Source organism: Diabrotica virgifera, chromosome 2 (assembly GCF_917563875.1).
Source record: "Diabrotica virgifera virgifera chromosome 2, PGI_DIABVI_V3a".
In the NCBI taxonomy this organism is placed as follows: Eukaryota; Metazoa; Arthropoda; class Insecta; order Coleoptera; family Chrysomelidae; genus Diabrotica; species Diabrotica virgifera.
In genome coordinates this window covers 96,575,240-96,596,774 of record NC_065444.1, presented here as the reverse complement: position 1 = coordinate 96,596,774, position 21,535 = coordinate 96,575,240, and the positions used below count along the sequence as shown (strand labels likewise).

Here is a 21,535-nt window from a genome sequence, read left to right as displayed (position 1 = left end):
CAAAAAAACAAGTAATTTATTAACACACAATTAGGAGTTCATTGCATTTCTATATGCAACTTGATCTTCATACATTTTCAAAAATACTTTGTACTTCTTATTGTGGTACTCCACCAATTCCTTATTCGGCTCCACTACTTTTCCCTCGCCACCCATGCTCATAATGGCCGCAGTCATATTTTCGAAATGCCCGGCTGCACATGCTCCCAAAATGGCACATCCGAGAAGGACTGATTCTACTTCGTTGGGACACACCGTAGGTAAGTTGCAAACGTCAGCTTGACTGTGGGTGAAAATTGGGTTCTTGCTGAGTCCGCCACATATTAAAGTTGACTTGATATCTGTATATCCAGAATCCTTCAGGGTGTCGAGTATGTGGCGAGTTCCATACTAAAAAATTTATTTCAATGGGTTAATATGTCATAGGTATGCAAGTAATGTATGTATGTATGTATGTAACTACGGTATCTCGGACATGTGATGTGGGGCGAGAACGAGAAGTATGGCATCCTGCGGCTCATATAATGCAAGGAAAGATAGATGGCAGAAGAAGCATCGGAAGAAGACGAATTTCATGGCTGAAGACCCTGAGAGAATGGTGATGCAGCTCAAAACAATTATTTAGAGCTACTGCCTCAAAAATTAAAATAGTTATGATGATTGCCAACCTCCGTAGCGGGGATGGCACCTGAAGAAGAAGAAGGTATGCAAATAAAAGTTAATCGATATAAAAAGGAATAGAGTAAACCTTGATCTAACAATAAAACCCAGAAAAACTTTTGTTTTCAATACTTCAACAAAATTTATTATAAATTATGCCACTACACAGCTGTTTCGGTATAGTGCGGCAGATTCGTGCAAATATTATAAGAATTGTGCATTTAATGATAGAAGCATATAATTTGGACCACATATACTACACATATAAAGGTTCAAAATTAGATACGAGGCCATCTCAGATTTTACCTTTTACAAGAATGGCGGGCATTCAAAATGGCGACTATACATATATGACTAATAGCACGATAACTTTTGAACGAAAAGACGGATGTCGGAGGTCTTGAACCAGAAGAATCGGTTTACCAGAAGTTGTGTTTTTCCTGATTTTTGATGTAAAAATATGTTGTTTATTTTTTCAATTCTTTCACCTTGTATACAGGGTGTTTCATTGGGAAAGTAACATACGTTAACTGTAGAAAGAGGATACTTAGGCGGTCTCAAAAATACCATACTTAATGGGTCTTACTCCATTAATAACAAAGATACTGGGTGTTTTATCTATTTTGCCATTTTCTTAATTGTTTCATAACTTTTTAACCACACTATACAGGGTGTCCAGAAACTCTACCGACAAACAAAGACAGGAGATTCTTCAGATAATTTTAAGATAATTTAACCCAATTCACTTAGTCCGAAAATGCTTCCTACGGGAGCTAGAGCTCTTTGAAGATGGCGTCTTGTAATTAGTGTTTCTTAAATACCTCCAGAATGCTTCTATTTAGAAAAACAAAAATTGGTACGCGTATTTATCTTCAAGATATAAATCTAATCCATCTATTGCAAATTTCTAGTACCGATCATAGGCGTCCGTTTTAGGTAGGGCAACGGTTATTTTATCGCATAACTTTTTTATCTTTAACTTTAATGCATTTCTAATACTGGATTATTAAATTGTGAAGTATTCTAGTACTAAAAGGTACTCTTGTTTAAATCCGTAGGACACACCGTTTTCTAGAAAAATCGATTTGAAAATTTTTCGCTTTATGAATTAAAAAAAAAATTAAAAAAAAAACTGTTTAGAAAGACGAAAACTGGTACATTTATTTATAGTCCATAGATAAATCGATTTCATTAATTGCGAATTTCTAGTACTGGTCATAGGCGTCCATTTTGGGTAGGTCAACAGTTATTTTATAGCATACCTTTCTTGTCTTGAATTTTTGAGCATTTTTGACACTAGATTATTAAATTATGAGGTATTCGAGTACTAAAAGTTACTCTTACTTTATGTTGGTAAAATACTTCGTTTTTTGTTGAAAAGGTCTTTCAATTTTGTTTCAAATTCCAAGAACGAAAAACTTTAAAGTCGATTTTTCTAGAAAACGGTGTGTCCTATCGACTTAAAGCAAGAGTACCCTTTAGTACTAGAATACCTCACAATTTAATAAACCGGTGTCAGAAATGCATAAAAGTTAAGGACAAAAAAGTTATGCGATAAAATACCTGTTGCTCTACCCAAAACGGACGCCTATGACCGGTACTAGCAATTTGCAACGGATGGAATCGATTCATCTCTGAAAAGTAAATATGCATACCAATTTTCGTTTTTCTAAACAGAAGCGTTCTAGAGGTATTTAAGAAAAACTAATTTCATGATGCCATCTTCAAAGAGCTCTAGCTCCCTTAAGAAGCATTTTCGGACTAGGTGAATTGGGTTAAATTGTCTTAAAATTATCTAAGGAATCTCCTGTCTTCGTTTGTCGGTAGAGTTTCTGGACACCCTGTATATTTAGTTTATATTTGACACGCAAACATCATTTAAGGTGTACAATAAACTAATTTATTTACAATTGTAGAAAATCCAGGTCCGGATTAAAAAATATTGGAAAAATGTTCCGACCCAAAAACAACACCCTGTATATTACTTTTTTTGAAAATAGATTTTTCAGTTGAAAAGAGGATGAAAAACTAAATTTAGTGGTATACTTTGAATTTTCGGCAAAATGATTTTTCTGGTCAAATTTTGAATTTGAATTCTGAAATTATGTGAATTGCGAGAGCTGTAAATAGAAAAAAATGAAATACAGCTTACAACTTGTCAACCGCACTGCATATTGATTGTATATTTAACACGCAAATATTCTTTTAGGTGTCCAATTAATTAATTTATTTACAATTATAAAAAATCCAGGTCCGGATTAAAAAGTATTGTATAAATGTTCCGACCCAAAAAAATACCCTGTATATTAAATTTTTTTAAATGGATTTTGCATTTGAAAAGAATATGAAAAACTAAATTTGGTGGTATACTTTGAATTTTCGGCAAAATGATTTTTCTGGTCAAATTTTGAATTTTAATTCTGAAATTATGTGAATTGCGAGAGCTGTAAGTAGAAAAAAAATGAAATACAGCTTACAACTTGTCAACCGCACTGCATATTGATTGTATATTTAACACGCGAATATTCTTTTAGGTGTCCAATTAATTAATTTATTTACAATTATAAAAAATCCAGGTCCGGATTAAAAAGTATTGTATAAATGTTCCGACCCAAAAAAATACCCTGTATATTAAATTTTTTTTAAATGAATTTTGCATTTGAAAAGAGGATGAAAAACTAAATTTAGTGGTATACTTTGAATTTTCGGCAAAATGATTTTTCTGGTCAAATTTTGAATTTGAATTCTGAAATTATGTGAATTGCGAGAGCTGTAAGTAGAAAAAAAATGAAATACAGCTTACAACTTGTCAACCGCACTGCATATTGATTGTATATTTAACACGCGAATATTCTTTTAGGTGTCCAATTAATTAATTTATTTACAATTATAAAAAATCCAGGTCCGGATTAAAAAGTATTGTATAAATGTTCCGACCCAAAAAAATACCCTGTATATTAAATTTTTTTTAAATGGATTTTGCATTTGAAAAGAATATGAAAAACTAAATTTAGTGGTATACTTTGAATTTTCTGCAAAATGATTTTTCTGGTAAAATTTTGAATTTGAATTCTGAAATTATGTGCATTGCGAAGCTCCAAGTAAAATAAATTAAAATATGACTTAATTTTAATTAATACCATTATTTAATCTAAATTGGTAAAATATTAACATTTGCACACATAACAATAATTTTTTATGGTGGTAATTTTGAATAAGTGCTTTAGTTTTGAATAGTTATTATACTGCAAATTTTCGCTGTTTGTTATAATTTTAAGATACTTTGTTGATTAAATTGATGTATTCTTTATTGACTCTTTATTATTTATTCATTATTTAAAGATGAATATTCGCCATAAACTATTTGTCACACATAATTAAAAAACACTGAAATGTTAACATTTTACCAATTTAGATTAAATAATGGTATTAATTAAAATTAAGTCGCATTTTAATTGTTTCTGCTTAGAGCTCTCGCAATTGACATAGTTTCAGAATTCAAATTCAAAATTTTACCAGAAAAATCATTTTGCCGAAAATTCAAAGTATACCACTAAATTTAGTTTTTCATCATCTTTTCAAATGCAAAATCCATTTAAAAAAATTTAATATACAGGGTATTTTTTTGGGTCGGAACATTTTTCAAATATTTTTTAATCCGGACCTGGATTTTCTACAATTGTAAATAAATTAATTTATTGTACACGTTAAATGATATTTGCGTGCCAAATATAAAATAAATATACAGTGTGGTTAAAAAGTTATGAACCAATTAAGAAAATGGCAAAATAGATAAAACACCCAGTATCTTTGTTATTAATGGAGTAAGACCCATTAAGTATGGTATTTTTAAGACCGCCTAATTGTCCTCTTTCTACAGTTAACGTATGTTACTTTCCCAATGAAACACCCTGTATATAAATTTTTAAAAAGGCAATACCGGCGTTGAATAGGGCGTAAAAATATTTTTTAAGATATATTTTGAACTCTTTAGTTATGTTAATTATCAATTAATAAATGCATAACGTATCTTCACATGTACCTATGAACCTATGTGCGGCAGATTCGTGCAAATAGTATAAGAATTATTGTGCATTTAATGGTAGAAGCATATAATTTGGACCACACATACTACACATCCAAAGGTTCAAATTTAGATATGAGGCCATCTCAGATTTTGTCTTTTACAACAATGGCGGGCATTCAAAATAAATCTGCCGCACATAGTACATAATGTGAAGATACGTTATGCATTTATTAAATGGTAATTAACATAACTAAAAAGTTCAAAATATTTCCTCAAAAATATGTTTACGCTCTTTTCAATGCCGGTATTACCTTTTTGAGAAATTAATATATACAGGGTGAAAGAAGTGAAAAAACAGCAACATATTTTTACATAAAAAACAGTAAAAAACAACTTCTGGTAAACCTATTCTTCCGGTTCAAGATCTCGATCTTAGTCATCAAAAAAAGAACATTGATGAAAAATTTGGCTGAAATCGGACTTTTCGTTCAAAAGTTATCGTGCTATTAGTCACATATAAGTTAAGTCGCCATTTTGAATGCCCTCAATTTTTGTAAAAGGCAAAATCTGAGATGGCCTTATATCTAAATTTGAACCTTTATATTTGTAGTATATGTGGTCCAAGTTATATGCTTCTACCATTAAATGCACAATAATTCTTATAATATTTGCACGGATCTGCCGCACATAGGTACATGTGAAGATACGTTATGCATTTATTAAATGGTAATTAACATAATTAAAAAATTCAAAATATTTCCTAAAAAATATTTTTACGGTCGTTTCAATGACGGTATTAACTTTTTGAAAAATTAATATATACAGGGTGAAAGAATTGAAAAAAAAACAACATATTTTTACATAAAAACCAGGAAAAGCACAACTTATGGTAAACCGATTCTTCCCGTTCAAGACCTCGATCTTATACATCAAAAAGAGAACCTATATACCAAAGGACATCGCACACATCTTATGGAAAATATAATGTCATTCAAATTCAATAAAATTTATACCAATAGATTCGTTTTAAATTAACGATCAAATCTTATCATTGCGCCAACTCTATTTTCAAAAATAAGAGCAGAAATTGATATAAATAAATCTGAAATCAAATGGGTAGGTACATAAGTTAGAGAGAGAAAAAATATTTTAAAATACCCAGATTTTCGGTACTCCATAAATCAGCGGATTAGTTTCACTAATCCGCTTAGGCCCAGCGGGATTTAAGCTGTTATGAATAGCACTCAGAGCAATAATGATTGTAAACTAACATTTTATGGACTCCAAAAATGTGATTTCGATAAACTTTAATTGCAATTTGCGCCGTAATTAATCATAATTAAGAGTTGGCGCAATGATAAGAATTGATCGTTATATTAAAACGAATCTAATCGTATTGAAATTTTATTGAATTTGAGTGACATTATATTTTCCATAAGATGTGTGCGATGTCCTTTGGTTGAAATCGGACGTCTCGTTCAAAAGTTATCGTGCTATTAGTCACATATGTATAGTCGCCATTTTGAATGCCCGCCATTTTTGTAAAAGGGAAAATCTGAGATGGCCTCGTATCTAAATTTGAACCTTTATATGTGTAGTATATGTGGTCCAAATTATATGCTTCTATCATTAAATGCACAATTGTTTCACATATCGGCTGCACTAGTAGAGTGCCTTTCTCAAGTGATTTAGTTTACTATGTGTTTGCATTTTAGAGTCTTTAACTGAATAGCTGTTTGTCTCAAGTTGGTCATTCAGAATTATATCTGTATTTTTTAATTTAATAATTTCCATAGATTCTAATAAAGATAGCTTAAGGGCTTTATTATCAATATGAAGAATTTGATACTGTTCATTGAAAGAATGATTATGATCTAGAAGGCGAAGTGCCTACGTAGAATTTGCTTTTTTATTGTTGAAAGCCCATTTGTGTTCTACTATGTGTTAGTCAAAGGTTCTGCCAGTTTGTCCGATGTAAGTTTCTGGACAGTCACCACATGTCAGTTTGTGTACACCACTCTGTTTTTGCTTTTTCTTTTGGATCTTATTGTTCTTAATGCATTTGCCCAAGTTGTTGTTACGGCTGGTGTTAATCCTTTATTTCTTATGTGTTTGGCTATTTTTTGTTATGTGTTATATCTTGCCTGAATATGTGAAAGAGCAGAAGGTAGTGGGTTTTTCTGTGGTGGTGGGAAGACCTTAATTTGTAGTAATGTTTATTCAGTCCAAAAACTTATTCTCTAAGACTGACAATTTTGAAATTAAACAGGGTTTTTAGATAAAATAAACAAGCAACAAATAAATAGATACATAATGTGTTGCATTGTCATAATAGTCTCCAAATATTTTTGAAGTTATACTTCTTTAGGCGCGATCGAGAGTGAATTTTTATTATTCTGGGCGCATGCGCACACCGACAGTATGGTGTTAGTTGCTAAATAATTTAAGTTATGTAGCGCAAATAAGGTGTGCGTGAAAAGAATATATTAGTGTTTTTAGTAAATATATTTATTATAATTTTTGTGTCTTTGGATTTGTCTTCCTCAGGAGTAAGATAATAAGTAATATTGAAAATGTTTATTCAATTGATCTATTTGTCACCGTGATTGTAATTATTATGTCTGAGAAATGATCGTACGTAAAGAGAACCGTGGTAGCTCATTGGTAGAGCATTCGCCTAGAGATCGAGAGGTCCTGCGTTCAAATCCGGACAATTCATGTTCTTTTTTTTTAATTTTTGGTATTCTTTTAGTTCTTTCTAAAATTAGTTTAATATTTAAATACAATACAAAAAAACTGTTTAAAGTAGATATATTGATTTCGTTGAAATCATATTAATAGAAGTATAACTTCTTACGTGTGTACAAAGTACACATACATTCTCTTTTTACATTGATGCCGCTTGTTATAAACCGGTCGTACTTTAGCCAATTGGCTTATTGCACATCTTCCATTCCTTCATGATACCATGAAATAACCATTTTATGCAGGTGTCCAGTGACTGGCGCATGTCCAGTAAGAAAACCTGTTATGAATCTGAGCTAATTCCTGCTTGTTTTCCGCAATATTTAAAATATACATTTTGACACATGTTTGACCTGGTATATTTCCTTGTAAGAGTTAGACTGCCTTCGGATCCAAGATTTTTTGGTCGCCAACGATGCCTTTTGGTATTCCTACGGCCGGCTCTAGACCGAAGTATTTTGTGATGCTCTTCGGGTAAATGCATCAGATCTATCATTGCCGTATATTCCCCGGTAACCTAGAATCCATACTAGTGTGTACCGTCAGTTTGTCGAGTTTCTCTACCTTTGAGTTCAGCTTGGTGCTTATGAGTGTCTCCATGGCTGCTTGATCTTCTGTGCCTATATTGATCCGTTTCAGTTGGAAAGCCCTCATGCTAATTTCTCTTGCATACTGCAAAATTGCAGTACATATTGCAATTTTTTGCAAGTATTGCAAATTGCAGAATTACAGTATGGCAATAGCAGTATTTTCAGGATTTCAAAATCTGGAATATATACCATGGAATGAAAAATATATTCTGATATAACTAAGTAGTGAAACGAACCTAGGACAAATAATCCCTGGACATAAACTTACGTGCACAGAAATCGGCCCACCTAAAAATTTGGTCATTTTTGAAGTCTCGTATTTCCTAAACCTGTTGGCCGATTTAAGTGATTTTTTTAATATGTTATAGCTTTATTCTTCAACAATATCGCTGTAATAATATTGTTGCTAAACAGGTAAGTGTTATTTTATACCGGGTGTAACAATGATAGTGTGTTTTTTCCTCAAAGTTCGGAACACCCTGTGGAATATTCTAGCTTATATAAAATATTAAAATTAAACCTCAACTGTAGCCTTAGGCTTTGTTAATATTTTGCTTTTTGATTCATTCGTTTATGTTGGATAATAAAAAAGTTAGGGATTTTAACAACTAGCAACGTTCTTCATCAATACAGGGTGTTTCTAAATAAGTGTGACAAACTTTAAGGGGTAATTCTGCATGAAAAAATAGTGACCGTTAGGTTTATAATCATATGTTCGCAAATGCTTCGTTTCAGAAATACAGGATGTTGAATTTGTTCGTACAATCTGACGATTTATTTATTGCTCTAAAACCGCATGAGATATACAAATGAAATTTGGTAGGTTTTAAGAGGTAATTATTGGGCATTTTTTTGCATACACTTAAGAATTTTATATTCACCATTGGCGTGCATACGGGTAATATGGCCGGGTAATATGACCCGTATGCACGCCAATGGTGAATATAAAATTCTTAATTGTATGTCAAATATGCGCAATAACTACCTCTTAAAGCCCACCAAATTTCATTTGCATATCTCAACCGGTTTTAGAGCAGTAAATAAATTGTCAGTTTGTAAAAAAAAATTCAACATCCCGTATCTCGAAAACGAAGCATTTGCGGACGTATGGTTATAAATGAAACGGTCATTATTTTTCATGCAGAATTTCCCCTTAAAGTTTGTCGCCCTTATTTAGAAACACCCTGTATTGATGAAGAACGTTGCTAGTTGTTAAAATGCCTAACTTTTTTATTATCCAACATAAGCGAATGAATCAAAAAGCAAAATGTTAAGAAATCCTAAGCCTACAGTTTAGTTTTAATTTAAATATTTTACATACGCTAGAATATTCCACAGGGTGTTCCGAACTTTGAGGAAAAAACACACTATCATTGTTACACCCGGTATAAAATAACACTTACCTGTTTAGCAATAATATAATTACAGCGATATTGTTGCAGTATAAGGCTATAACATATTAAAAAAATCACTTAAATCGGACAACAGGTTTAGGAAATACGAGACTTCAAAAATGACCAAATTTTTAGGTGGGCCGATTTCTATGCACGTAAGTTTATAAGCCCGGACAAAAAACACCTCAAATTATTCCTGGACAAAAAATCACCAGAGAAAAAACTCTACAAAGAATATTCACAAAAAATCCCCACAAATAATCTCTACTAATAATCCCCGGACAAAAAATCTCCACAAAAAATTCCGGTCAGTTAATCCCCACAAATTTTTTTGGACAAAATATCCCCACAAAAAATCCCGGATAAAAAATCCCCAAGAAATATTTGCTACCGAATAGTTCTCAAAAGTTTTCCCGTGAACGCAATCGACGCAAATGTTTTTCAGTCTCAGTGCATGAGAGTGTAGCAATCGCCATGAAACCGCTTTTCGTCCAGAAAATAATGATTAACAATTAAGATTATGGTAGGGAATCCCAAGTGGGGATTTTTGCAGTTACTCGAGCACGTCAGATTATCACATGGGGAGAAACCTTGTACCCTGTAAATGTACCACTACCATATTATTGGCTCTTAATACAGGGGAGTTCGTTAAGGAGGGTCCGAAAAAAATATATAAAAATATATCCTTAGAAAAACTCCAAATCGTCAGATTAAGATAAGGTAAGTTAAGTACATGCAAACGAGTGTATATTTCAAAAATCTGACGATTTGAGCGGGGCATAAGGAAATAGGCGGGCAAAAATTTTACAAAAAAAAAAGCGAATATTTCACGAAATGAACGTCAGACCAAAAAAGAATGTGTGTGTACTTTGTACGCACGTAAGAAGTTATACTTCTATTATATGATTATATGATTATAAACGAAATTAATATACTTTTTATTTATATTTTATTTAAATATTAAATTAATTTATACTTACTACTTCCCAAAAATTTTTATTAAAACAGTGCCAAAAAACACATTAAAAATGCCACAAATGATTTCTGAACATTAATTGTCGGAAAAATTTTTAACTAAATACGTATTTTCTGAAAATAAAATTACATAATAAATATTCTTACAATCATAAAATGTATAAAAGAAAATAAAAAAAATAAAAGTTTCTATTGGGATTCGAACCAACTTACCACGCGGCTGGTATTTGCGTTGTATTGGGATTCACCCGCATTAAAACTTCGCCACAGAGGCAGCTTGTCATTATGTGCGAAGATCGTCTAACTAAACAGATTAACCTTTTGACATTTTTAACTTATGTAAATCAAATTATTTTGATTTTGAATTGAAATGATTTAGAATTGAAAAAATACAACAAAACATAGAGTAAGACGACAATATATTAGGTGAATATTAAGGTGTAAAATAAAAGTATTACATACTACTTATGTATTTTGGTAGGTTCAAGGTAATTATCGGAGCCCGTATAACGACTAATAAATTTCGCAATCACTTGCGTCGTGCAAAGTGGCTATGTTCAAATATCATAACAAAATTTGATCAACTATTTATAAAACACTTACCAGTGAAAGATTCTTTAGCTTTGAATAAGCGAGATCTGCGGCACTCATACTAGGCACAGTTTGATGAGCTTTCACATTGGCATGCAACAATCATCTCTTCTATGTAAATAAGTCCAAAAATATAATATGAAAACTATTTAAAAAGGCAGTATAACCATTAACTAACTTTTTGTTTGTTGTTTCTCTTCCTACAAATTTTAAAACGCAACAAGCATACATTATAACCAAACCATGCACAGTCCCACAGCTGTGCCACAACTGCCATATTGGATAATTTTTTCATGTCATTTGAACATCCAATCAGAACAAAGTTATAATGCGCATGCGCCCGGTCGCTAGGTTTTCCCATATAAAATTTCACCGTCATTACGCCCGTAAAGAAGTATAACTTCAAAAACTAATAAATACTGTTCAATATTTTTCAAAAATCTATCGAATGATACCACGACCCCCCACGGAGAGGTATGGGGGATAGGTACCTACATTTAAAATTTTAAATACGAACCCCGCGATATTTCGCGAAATGAACATCAGATCGAAAAACTGCAAAATGCACGTATTCAATATTTTTGAAAAATCTATCGAATGTCACCAAACTCGACCCCCCACGGAGGTGGTGCGGGGGGTTACTTTAAAATCTTAAATAGGAGCCCGAAATTTTTATTGTAGATTTTGATTCTTTCTCTTTACAACCCAATAGGTCCCCATAACGCTCGAGTAACTGCAAATTTAGCATACTTTCCTCCCCTACTATTCAGCATGAATTGTAATTTCGATTACCGAATTTCAATTTTCTTTTCCCCAGTACGGATTCATGCCAAAAACTTTCAATTACATGACAAAAGGATGTGAGTTTTTTCAAAAATCGTAAAAAACATGGGGAATTTTTGAAAAAACTTTCACTTTCTTATCATGTAAAATTTGAAGTTTTCGGCATGAATCCGTACTGGGGAAAACCAGTTGGAATAGAAAATTGGAATTCGAAATTTGGTAAGCGAAATTACAATTCATTTTTAATCTTAATTGCTAATCATTATTTTCGTGCCGAAAAGCGGTTTCATGACGATTGCTATACTCTTATGAACTGAGGCTGAAAAACATTTGCGTCGATTGCGTTCACGGAAAAATTGTTGTGGGGACATTTTGTCCAAAAAAACCTTTGGGGAATATTTGACCGGAACTTTTTGTGGGGGTTTTTTGTCGGGGGATTATTTGTGGGGATTTTTTGTCCGTACATCAGTGCAAATAGATATAGGGTAAAACAAAGTCAAACTACATGGAGTACAGTTATTACAACATTACAAATATGTATGTTATAATTAGAATATTACCGTCAGGTTTAGAGCTAACATTTTAATACAGATACAGAGCCGAGGGAAAAGTATAAATACATGCATTTAGTTTGATACATACTAATAGCTTGATTAAAATAATAAGAATAACCAGTTGGTACTTACTGAGAGTGCCTGCATAGTCGCTAGATACAATAAAGCCAAATTTTCTTCGTCAGTTGTCAGTGTAAGTCCACATATCTAGAAACAGAATAAGAACTATATGAATATTGTCTTTAGGGTGAACAGCAACTGGATATAGGTAAAAAATTTTTTAACTGATAAAACAAAAGTCGTGATATATTTTGAGAACAATGTTTACTGTTATTTATTATCATTGCTCCAAAGGCAGCTTTTGAAAGCTAAAGGTGTAAGTATTTCAGTTGAAACGGGTTCTCAAGGTATCCAGGCAACACAAGATTTATCGCCTAAATTGGTGTCTTCAACACCAAATGGAAACATTGGAAATTGGTAAAATATGCTATTTTAAGATGAAACCAGGATTTGTGTAAAATCAAATGACCGACGCATTCGTGTACTTAAAAGGCGAGGAAAACGAGCAAGAACGGAAATTGCCAGACCTGTTCAGAGATATAAAGGAGGAAGTGTCATTTTCTGTTAAGACCGTATGATCGGTATAAAACTCCTTTAATTTTTATCCGACCAACTTTAACAGCTCGCAGGTTTGTTGATTTGTTTCTAAAACTTGTAGTTAGGCTCTGAAGAGGTGCATGAAAATTTAATTGTCATGCATGATATTGCACCTCCACATAACAGCAGAGCGTCTACAGATTTCAATGAGGCAGAAAATATGACTATTCTGCAGTGTCACCCGACCTTAACTTTATAGAGCATTTGAGGGGTATGCTTAAAAAAATTAGAGCTCGCCGAGATAGTCCATAAAATACCACACGGGTAGTACAACCTGCTCTTCAAGAATGGAACAACCTACCACAACAAAATGATAACAATTTGATTAGGAGCATACCTACGTCAATAGGGAACTTGCGTATTTTTTTTTATTACATAATAATGTTCAGTTTTATATAAAAATGAGATTTCGAAAATTTCACGCTTCAAATACTCATAATAATTTAGAAGTACAAATTTAAAGTCTTCTTTATCTTAAAATAGTTCAAACGACCCATGACGTCACAGAGTTTGACTATGTGGTTCAGTTTATGGTTATATTTACCTATATTCTTCTTCTTTAGTTTATTGGCCTCCATCTACTTGGGTATTTAGCCAGATCGTCGTCGGGGAATAAAGAAAAAATATTTATATTCTAATGACATTTATCGTATGTCATTGTAATAAAATATACCAGTTTGTTGAGATTGCAGTTTGATACAGTTTTTGAAGGAAAGGAAAGAAGGTTTACTATTGAAAATAAAACCATTTTGTAAAAGTACAAATTTTCTATGAATAGTTCAAACGATCAAAAACATTTGTAACGTCACATAACTGTATTTTCTACTGACGTTTATAATGTCTAATCCAAAATTATATATACAATTGGTGTAGAATGTAAACATACAACCCAGTGACGTCACGACGCGTTTTGGGGTGGCTGGTATAAGTTGAATTTTTAGTCGTCTTTAGGGGCCAAACGAAAGACAAACAAAACTTTTCTATTTTTGATACAGGTTCTAAATTATGTTCTGTTGTGATTTATACCATTTTTTTCGAATTTAAAATTTTCTGCAAGTTCCCTATTGAAGCTTGCATAAGGGCTAGGGGTGGTAACACTGACTATTAAAACAACATAAGTGAATAAAAACAGTTTAAACATTTATTTGTTGTAGATTAAAATGTTTTTTGCTAATCACTTTAAAAAAAAAATAGTTTCAATTTGGTACATATTTGAAGATTTTATTCTTTTCTTTAATTTCTATGTATTGCTTTAAAATAAATAGTGTTTGACTTCGTATGTTGGCTTTTTGAAATTTGCTTGAAATACTAAGAAATATAGTTGTTTCATTTTATCTTTGCCCATACCCATACGTCACGATTCATTTTCAAACAAATTAAATCAAGACATAAAGTGAAACATACGCCGATGTGAATAGTATATAGCAGTAATTCTCAATCTTTTTGAGTCATGTACCACACAATACTCTTTATTATTGTTGTTACTACCTAACTGAAATAGCTATCTAGCTAGGTAATCTAATTAACTATAATAATTATTGTTTTGCTGATTTTGCCTGTTTTGCGTTTTGTGTACCACCACAAATAATGATATGTACCACCAGTGGTACATGTACCACAGATTGAGAATCGCTGGATATAGTATACAGTAGATGATACTACTGGTCGAAAAAAATTTATTTTTTGTCTCTATAACACATAGGTATCCTGTTTCTTTAACAGTCAATACCTTTGCGATGCAAGTCCTCCAGGAACTTCGTCGAATTGAAAGGACACGAGCAGAAAATAGAGACGATTAGAAGAAAACTTTGACAGCATGAAGGAAGAGCAATAAAAAAAGCTAGATCCTCCCCCCGTGCAGTAATTCCTCAAGGTAGGTATGCGGGGGAAACAGAGGCAGTGCGTGTGAGTGTGTGTGCGTGTCGCACCTCTCACCTCGCTCCCAGTACCTCGCACCTCGCACATCGCACCTCGCACCCAGCACCACGCACCTCGCACATTGCACCTCGCATCCCGCACCCTACTCAAGAAGATCTGCAAACACTACTTGATAGTGTCGTTGAGAGTTGTAGGGAGGCAGGTCTGGATCTGTACATACGGAAAACCAAAATACTCGTAATAAGTAAACAACACCATATAAAACCGTCTATATATATAAATAATACCAAACTTGATAAAATCGTTTACCTTGGACAGCAATTAAATTGTAACGCAGAAAGTAAATAGAGCAGGCTAGAGCCGCTTTTAGAAGGATGTCCAAGGTGTTATGTAACAGAGACCTAAAATTGGCATTGAGGATCCGCCTACTTCGCTGCTACGTGTTGTCGGTCTTACTTTACGGTGTCGAGTCCTGGACTGTGAATAAAATCGATCTAAATCGCCTTGAGGCTTTCGAAATGTGGTGCTATAGAAGAATTTTAAAAATTTCCTGGGTGGAGAATACTAGAACGTCTCAGCAAGACTACTGACTGAAAAATAGCAGGCAAACGCAGTCCAGGACGAAGAAGAACCTCATGGTTGAAGAACTTGCGAGATTGGTTTAATGTTGATACAAGCATGCTATTTAGGGTGGCAGTGAATAAAATTAAGATAGCTATGATGGTAACCAACGTTCTGAAAGGACATGGTACATGAAGAAGAAGATCCCGTACCACGCACCTCGCAGCCCGCACTCCGCACCTCGCACCTCGCCCCCAGCACCTCGCACATCGCACCTCTCACCTCGCACCCCGCACCTCGCACCCCGCACCTCGCACCCCGCACCTCGCACCTAGCACCTAGCACCTCGCACCTAGCACCTCGCATCTCGCACCTCGGACCTCGCACCTCGCACTCGCATCTACTCACACACACACCAGTGTATGTAGTGAGTATGTAGTATGTAAATAGTGGGTCACGAAGGATAAGCACAAAATAACCGGGCCACAGAAAAATAAGTTTCGGAAACGCTGGTGTAGATGATACTACTGGTCGCAAAAAAGTTATTTTTTTGCTCTATAACACATATCCTGTTTCTTTAACAATCAGCACCTTTGCGATGCAAGTTCTCCAAGAACTTCGTCGAATTGAAAGGACACGAGCAGAAAATAGAGACGATTAGAAGAAAACTTTGACAGCATGAAGGAAGAGCAATAAAAAAAACTAGATCCTCCCCCCGTGCTGTAATACCTCACGGTAGGTCCGCGGGGGAAACAGAGGTAGAAGAAAGGGGAGGGGTTTTTAGTCGGTATTGTAACACATGAGTCCGATATACCAGGCTGGTCATCTAGTCCTGATGATACGTAAACGTATCTCATAATTCTATAAAAAAACACACATACACACACACACGAGGTGAGAGGTGCGAGGTGCGATGTGCGATGTGCGAGGTGCTAGGTACGAGGTACGAGGTGCGAGGTGCGATGTGCGAGGTGCGAGGAGCGAGATGCGGGGTGCGAGGTGTGAGGTGCAGGTGAGAGGTACGAGGAGCGAGGTGCGTGTGGGTGTGTGTGCCGCACCTCTCCCCTCGCACCCAGCACCTCGCACCTCGCACCACGCACATCGCACCTCGCACCCCGCACCTCGCCCCTCGCACCTCGCACCTATCAGGTATCCCCTCACACCTGGTACCGCCCACCTCGCACCTCGCACTTCCCACCTCGCAGCTCACACCTCCCACTTCGCACCCCGAAGCTTGCACCTCACAGCTCGCACCTCGCACCTCGCAGAACGCACCTAGCACCTCGCACCTCGCATCTAGCACCTCGCAACTCGCACCTAGCACATCGCACCGCGCACCTCGGACCAAGAACCGCGCACCTCGCACCTCGGATCTCGGACCTCGCACCTCGCCTCTCTCACCTCGCACCCCGCACCTCGCCACTCGCACCTAGCAGGCATCACCTCACACCTGGCAACGCGCACCGCGCACCTCGCACATCCCACCTCGCACGTCCCACCTCACACCTCCCACCTCGCACCTCGCTCCCCGCACCTCGCACCCCGCACCTCGCGTCTCGCACATCGCATCCCGCACGTCGCCCCTCGCACCTTGCACCTCGCACCCCGCACCTCACACGCCGCACCTCGCACCTCGCACCTAGCACCTCGCACCTAGCACCTCGCACATCGCACCTCCCACTTCGCAGCTCGCACCTCCCACCTCGCACCCCGCAGCTCGCACCTCACACCTCGCACCACGCACCTCGCACCTAGCACCTCGCAATTCTCACCTCGCACCTAGCACATCGCACCGCGCACCTCGCACCTCGGACCTCGGACCTCGAACCGCGCACCTCGCACCTCGGACCTGGAACCGCGCACCTCGCACCTCGGATCTCAGACCTCGCACCTCGCCTCTCTCACCTCGCACCCCGCACCTCGCCCCTCGCACCTAGCAGGCATCATCTCACACCTGGCAACGCGCACCGCGCACCTCGCACATCGCACCTCGCACGTCCCACCTCGCACCTCGCAGCTCGCACTTCGCACCCCGCAGCTCGCAGCTCGCACCTCGCACATCGCACCTCGCACCTCGCACCTCGCACCTCGCCCCTCGCACCCCGCACCTAGCACCTCGCACCCCGCACCTCACACGCCGCACCTCGCACCTCGCACCTCGCACCACGCACCTCGCACCTCGCACCTAGCACCTCGCACATCGCACCTCGCACCTCGCACCTCGGACCTCGCACCTTGCACCTCGCACCTCGCACCACGCACTCGCATTCACACACACACTCACACTCACACGCACAAGTGTATGTAGTATGTAAATAGTGGGTCACGAAGGATAAGCACAAAAATAACCGGGCCACGAAAAAATAAGTTTGTGAAACGCTGGTTGGTATACAGTATACAAAATGTATATACACATCGACGTTCGTTTCACTTTATGTTTTGACTTAATTTGTTTGAAAATGAATCGTGACGCATGGGAAAGGTTAGAGTGGAAGAACAATATCAGATGATTCCAGGTAAGTTTTGATATGTGAATATAATAAATATAATTTACAACCAAATCAACATTTCTATGAAGATTAGGAAATTATTGAATGCTCGAATAAATGAATTTTAAAGTCAAAAGGCAGATATCGAGCACTGAATTTAATTAAATCTTGCCCAAGTATACTTTCGCTCACAAGAGCATCCTCAGGGGCATTTCGTCAATAAAAAGAAGGTATCCTCGAATGTCATTTAATTATTATAGATCATTTTGGTGGCAAACTTAAATTAACAACTAACTACACACTGAACAAGGGACAAACATATAAATTAAATTGCCAGTAGGTTCTACATTTTAAATATGGAGGCAGAACGAAGAACCGTCAGTGTGGAGTTAGTTGTTAATTTAAGTTTGCCACCAAAATGATCTATAATAATTAAATGACATTCGAGGATACCTTCTTTTTATTGACGAAATGCCCCTGAGGGTGCTCTTGTGAGCGAAAGTATACTTGGGCAAGATTTAATTAAATTCAGTGCTCGATATCTGCCTTTTGACTTTAAAATTTCTATGAAGACTCTTACCATTCCTTTTAGTGTTGGATCAGCGATTGGAGATCTATTTCCGTGGAAGTCTGGCCAAACGTGCAGATCTTTAGTAAGATAAGCAACAGACTTCAGATTTTCCTTTTTGGCTAATCCGTTAAGGATGTCACTTAAATATTTTTGAATGTGCCTAAAAAGCATGAAATTATAGTGTATGCTAATAGAAAATATTGGTTTTTCAAATACTGAAATAAACACTGCAAATGTTGGAAGAAATACTGGGAGTTAAACCTACAGTAGATGTATGGTATTTCAGCAACTACTAGCGAATAATATTCGCTAGTTGCTTGAAATGCGATAATGCAGTTGCTTGAAATTTTTAACAACGGAAGTAATATTTTACTCTTCTTAAATTAATTAATGTAGGTACAATAAGCCTTTATAACTTGACCTATAACTAAGCTAATCAAATTATGTGTTTGTCAACCATACCTAAATATTTTTTAAAATTTTAGAATATAAGTAGAAATTTACGGAACATATTTATAATTTTTATTCGTAAGAACTAAAATTTAAATGCAATAAGGACCCACAGACATAGTGGAGAAAATGCAGAAACTAATAGATATTCAGCAAAAAGAGATACAGAATTTAAAAATGGAAATTAATCTCAATAAAACAAAACTTATGATAATAAATGAAGATGAGAAAAAAGAAAGGAATACTAATATTATAATAGTAAGGGAATAAGTAATAGAACACGTACCTATCTACTTTTGAATATTTGGGAAATATAATAACAACAGATGATGGGAAAACGGACATGGCAATAAGTAATAAACTGAAGAAGGTATTACTCTTTAAATAATACAATTTTTAGAAAATCAGAAATAGACAAAATAACATGACATATGGGTCGGAAACATGGATTGTACAAAAGAAATATAAATCAATCGATAAACGCGACCGAGATGAAATACATGAGAAGAATAGCTTCAGTTAGGAAGTTTGAAACATTCAGAAATGAAGATATAAGGAGAGCGCTGGAACAAGAACCGATAATGAGGACAATCGAAAATAAACAATTGAGCTGGTCTGGCCACGTACAACGAATGGAGCAAAAGAGACTAACAAAGAAGGTACATGTAGCCAAAATGGGAAACAAAAGAAAAAAGGGAAAACCGAGGAAGACATGGATGGACCAGATCCAGAATATAGGTGAAAGGAGAGACATGAGTAGATATAAGAGATATGAAGAACCTGCCACCAATAGAAGCGCATGGAAGAAATGGATAAAAGGTGGAACCCGACGCCCTGAAGGGTACTAAGAATTATGAGAAAAAAGAAGAAAAATAAGTAAAATTAACTCGAGAAGTTACATATTACAAATTCTACTTTGTTTAAAAGCTACGAAAACAACAGGACTAAAATAAAATGGGAATAAAAAAAAACAACAGGACTAAAATAGACAAAAAAAAATATAATTTTCAGTAATGAAAACTTCATGACTTCAACTGAAATTCAAGGAAACATAAAAACAAACAAGTATTTATCAACATCCTTTGTTCTACAGTCCATTGTGGGTCTTGACCTTTTCCAGGACAAGTTTTCATTACTTGCCTTGGCTTTCCCGTTTCACACTTTTAATGTTCTTGAGGTTTTCTCCACTTGATCTTTAAATCTTGCTAAGGACCTACATCTCCTTCTTCTTTCGCCTAACCCAGCCATCGGAGTTTGTTTATTTCGATGGATCGAATAATGCCATCACTATATAGCAGTGATAGTGCTCAAAATTGTAGCTTCTGCACTATATTTCCTTTTCCAGCACACTTTTCAATTCTTCTTCTTCTAACAGATCAAATATAATGAATAAGTACCATTGAATCAATAATGTGAACAATACTCCTAACAAACAATATTACTTATATCACCTAATTCTTTATAATATGTCTATAAATCCAAAACTTTTAAGTAACTTACATATCACCAAGTTTCTTCTTAATTTCTGGAGTAGCTGGATGAGTATCAATGATATGGTCTACAAGTTTTCCAGTTGCACTCTGCCCTCCTTCATTTAGCCACATACCAGGTATCATGGCGTTTTTGTATGGTCCCCATATGCCTGGAGTGAAAGTGGCTTCTCTGGAAACAGCCATGTGGCATGTAGATGTACCACATATCAAACCTAAAATAAATTAAGATGTAAAAGGCGGATCTAGCATACTTCAAAATTATAAATATTGGTTTTTTAAGGATGTTTAAAGGAGAAAATTAAAATATTTATCTGTTCGTCGCAAATTTTACAAACAATAGGTACTAAATTAATTTTTTTATTTTATTATCTGAAAAATAGTTTCTTTTTAAAAGCGGTCACTTACTAGGTGTATCCAACTTATTTTTCTGATCCCCTATAAGCAATTATAATTCATTTCGATATTATATTACTATATTATAAAAAAGTAAACAATGAAAATAAAATATATTTTAAAAAAGGTGAGACAGGTTGGAGTACTTTGGCCGTTGCTCTTCAATGATTATTCAATAAAAAATAAAACGGGATAGTTCTCAAAAGTTGGATGTATACCATCTACATACAGTCGGAAAAATAAAAGAATACCCATGAACGAACATATAAAACACGCTGTATTTTCCTGTCAACGTGTCACAAAGAAAATTGTCCAGTGCAAGTACATGTAACAATAATTATTACATGTACTTGCGCTGGCCAATTTTTTGTCTGACACGGTGACAGGAAAAAACAGCGTGTTTTATATGTTCGTTCATGGGTATTCTTTCATTTTTCCTACTGTAAGTAACTTTTAACATGAAGTAAAAACTCCCTGGAGTATTTATTAAAATATAAATTTTAAACCAATTTGATGGTATAAAATTTATATTGTATACCAACTACACCAGGAAGTTTTTACTTCACGTTAAAAGTTAATTATTCTATAAGTTTATTTTTACTAAAATTATACAGACAAAGACACAAAAATACTGAAAGGAAATATTATGTATGGGGCATTTTTGAAAACATAGTTGAACGACCTTTAAAATGAGGTATCACTCAACCCCCCTTTTCATTAAAGA

The 21,535-nt window shown here is 35.4% G+C and overlaps 1 protein-coding gene across 1 annotated transcript in view; it reads right to left on the bottom strand.

Annotated features, from left to right (window-relative positions):
• LOC114326390 (FGGY carbohydrate kinase domain-containing protein) overlaps nucleotides 1-21,535 on the bottom strand; it is a 102,408-nt gene continuing 80,873 nt past the window's right edge. The window contains exons 6-9 of the mRNA XM_050642733.1: nucleotides 20,426-20,630; nucleotides 18,485-18,635; nucleotides 12,452-12,526; nucleotides 1-390 (exon numbers count right to left, since the gene is read on the bottom strand). Coding sequence (XP_050498690.1) covers nucleotides 31-390; nucleotides 12,452-12,526; nucleotides 18,485-18,635; nucleotides 20,426-20,630 — 791 coding nt within the window. The 3' untranslated portion in view covers nucleotides 1-30. The remainder of the gene's footprint in view (nucleotides 391-12,451; nucleotides 12,527-18,484; nucleotides 18,636-20,425; nucleotides 20,631-21,535) is intronic.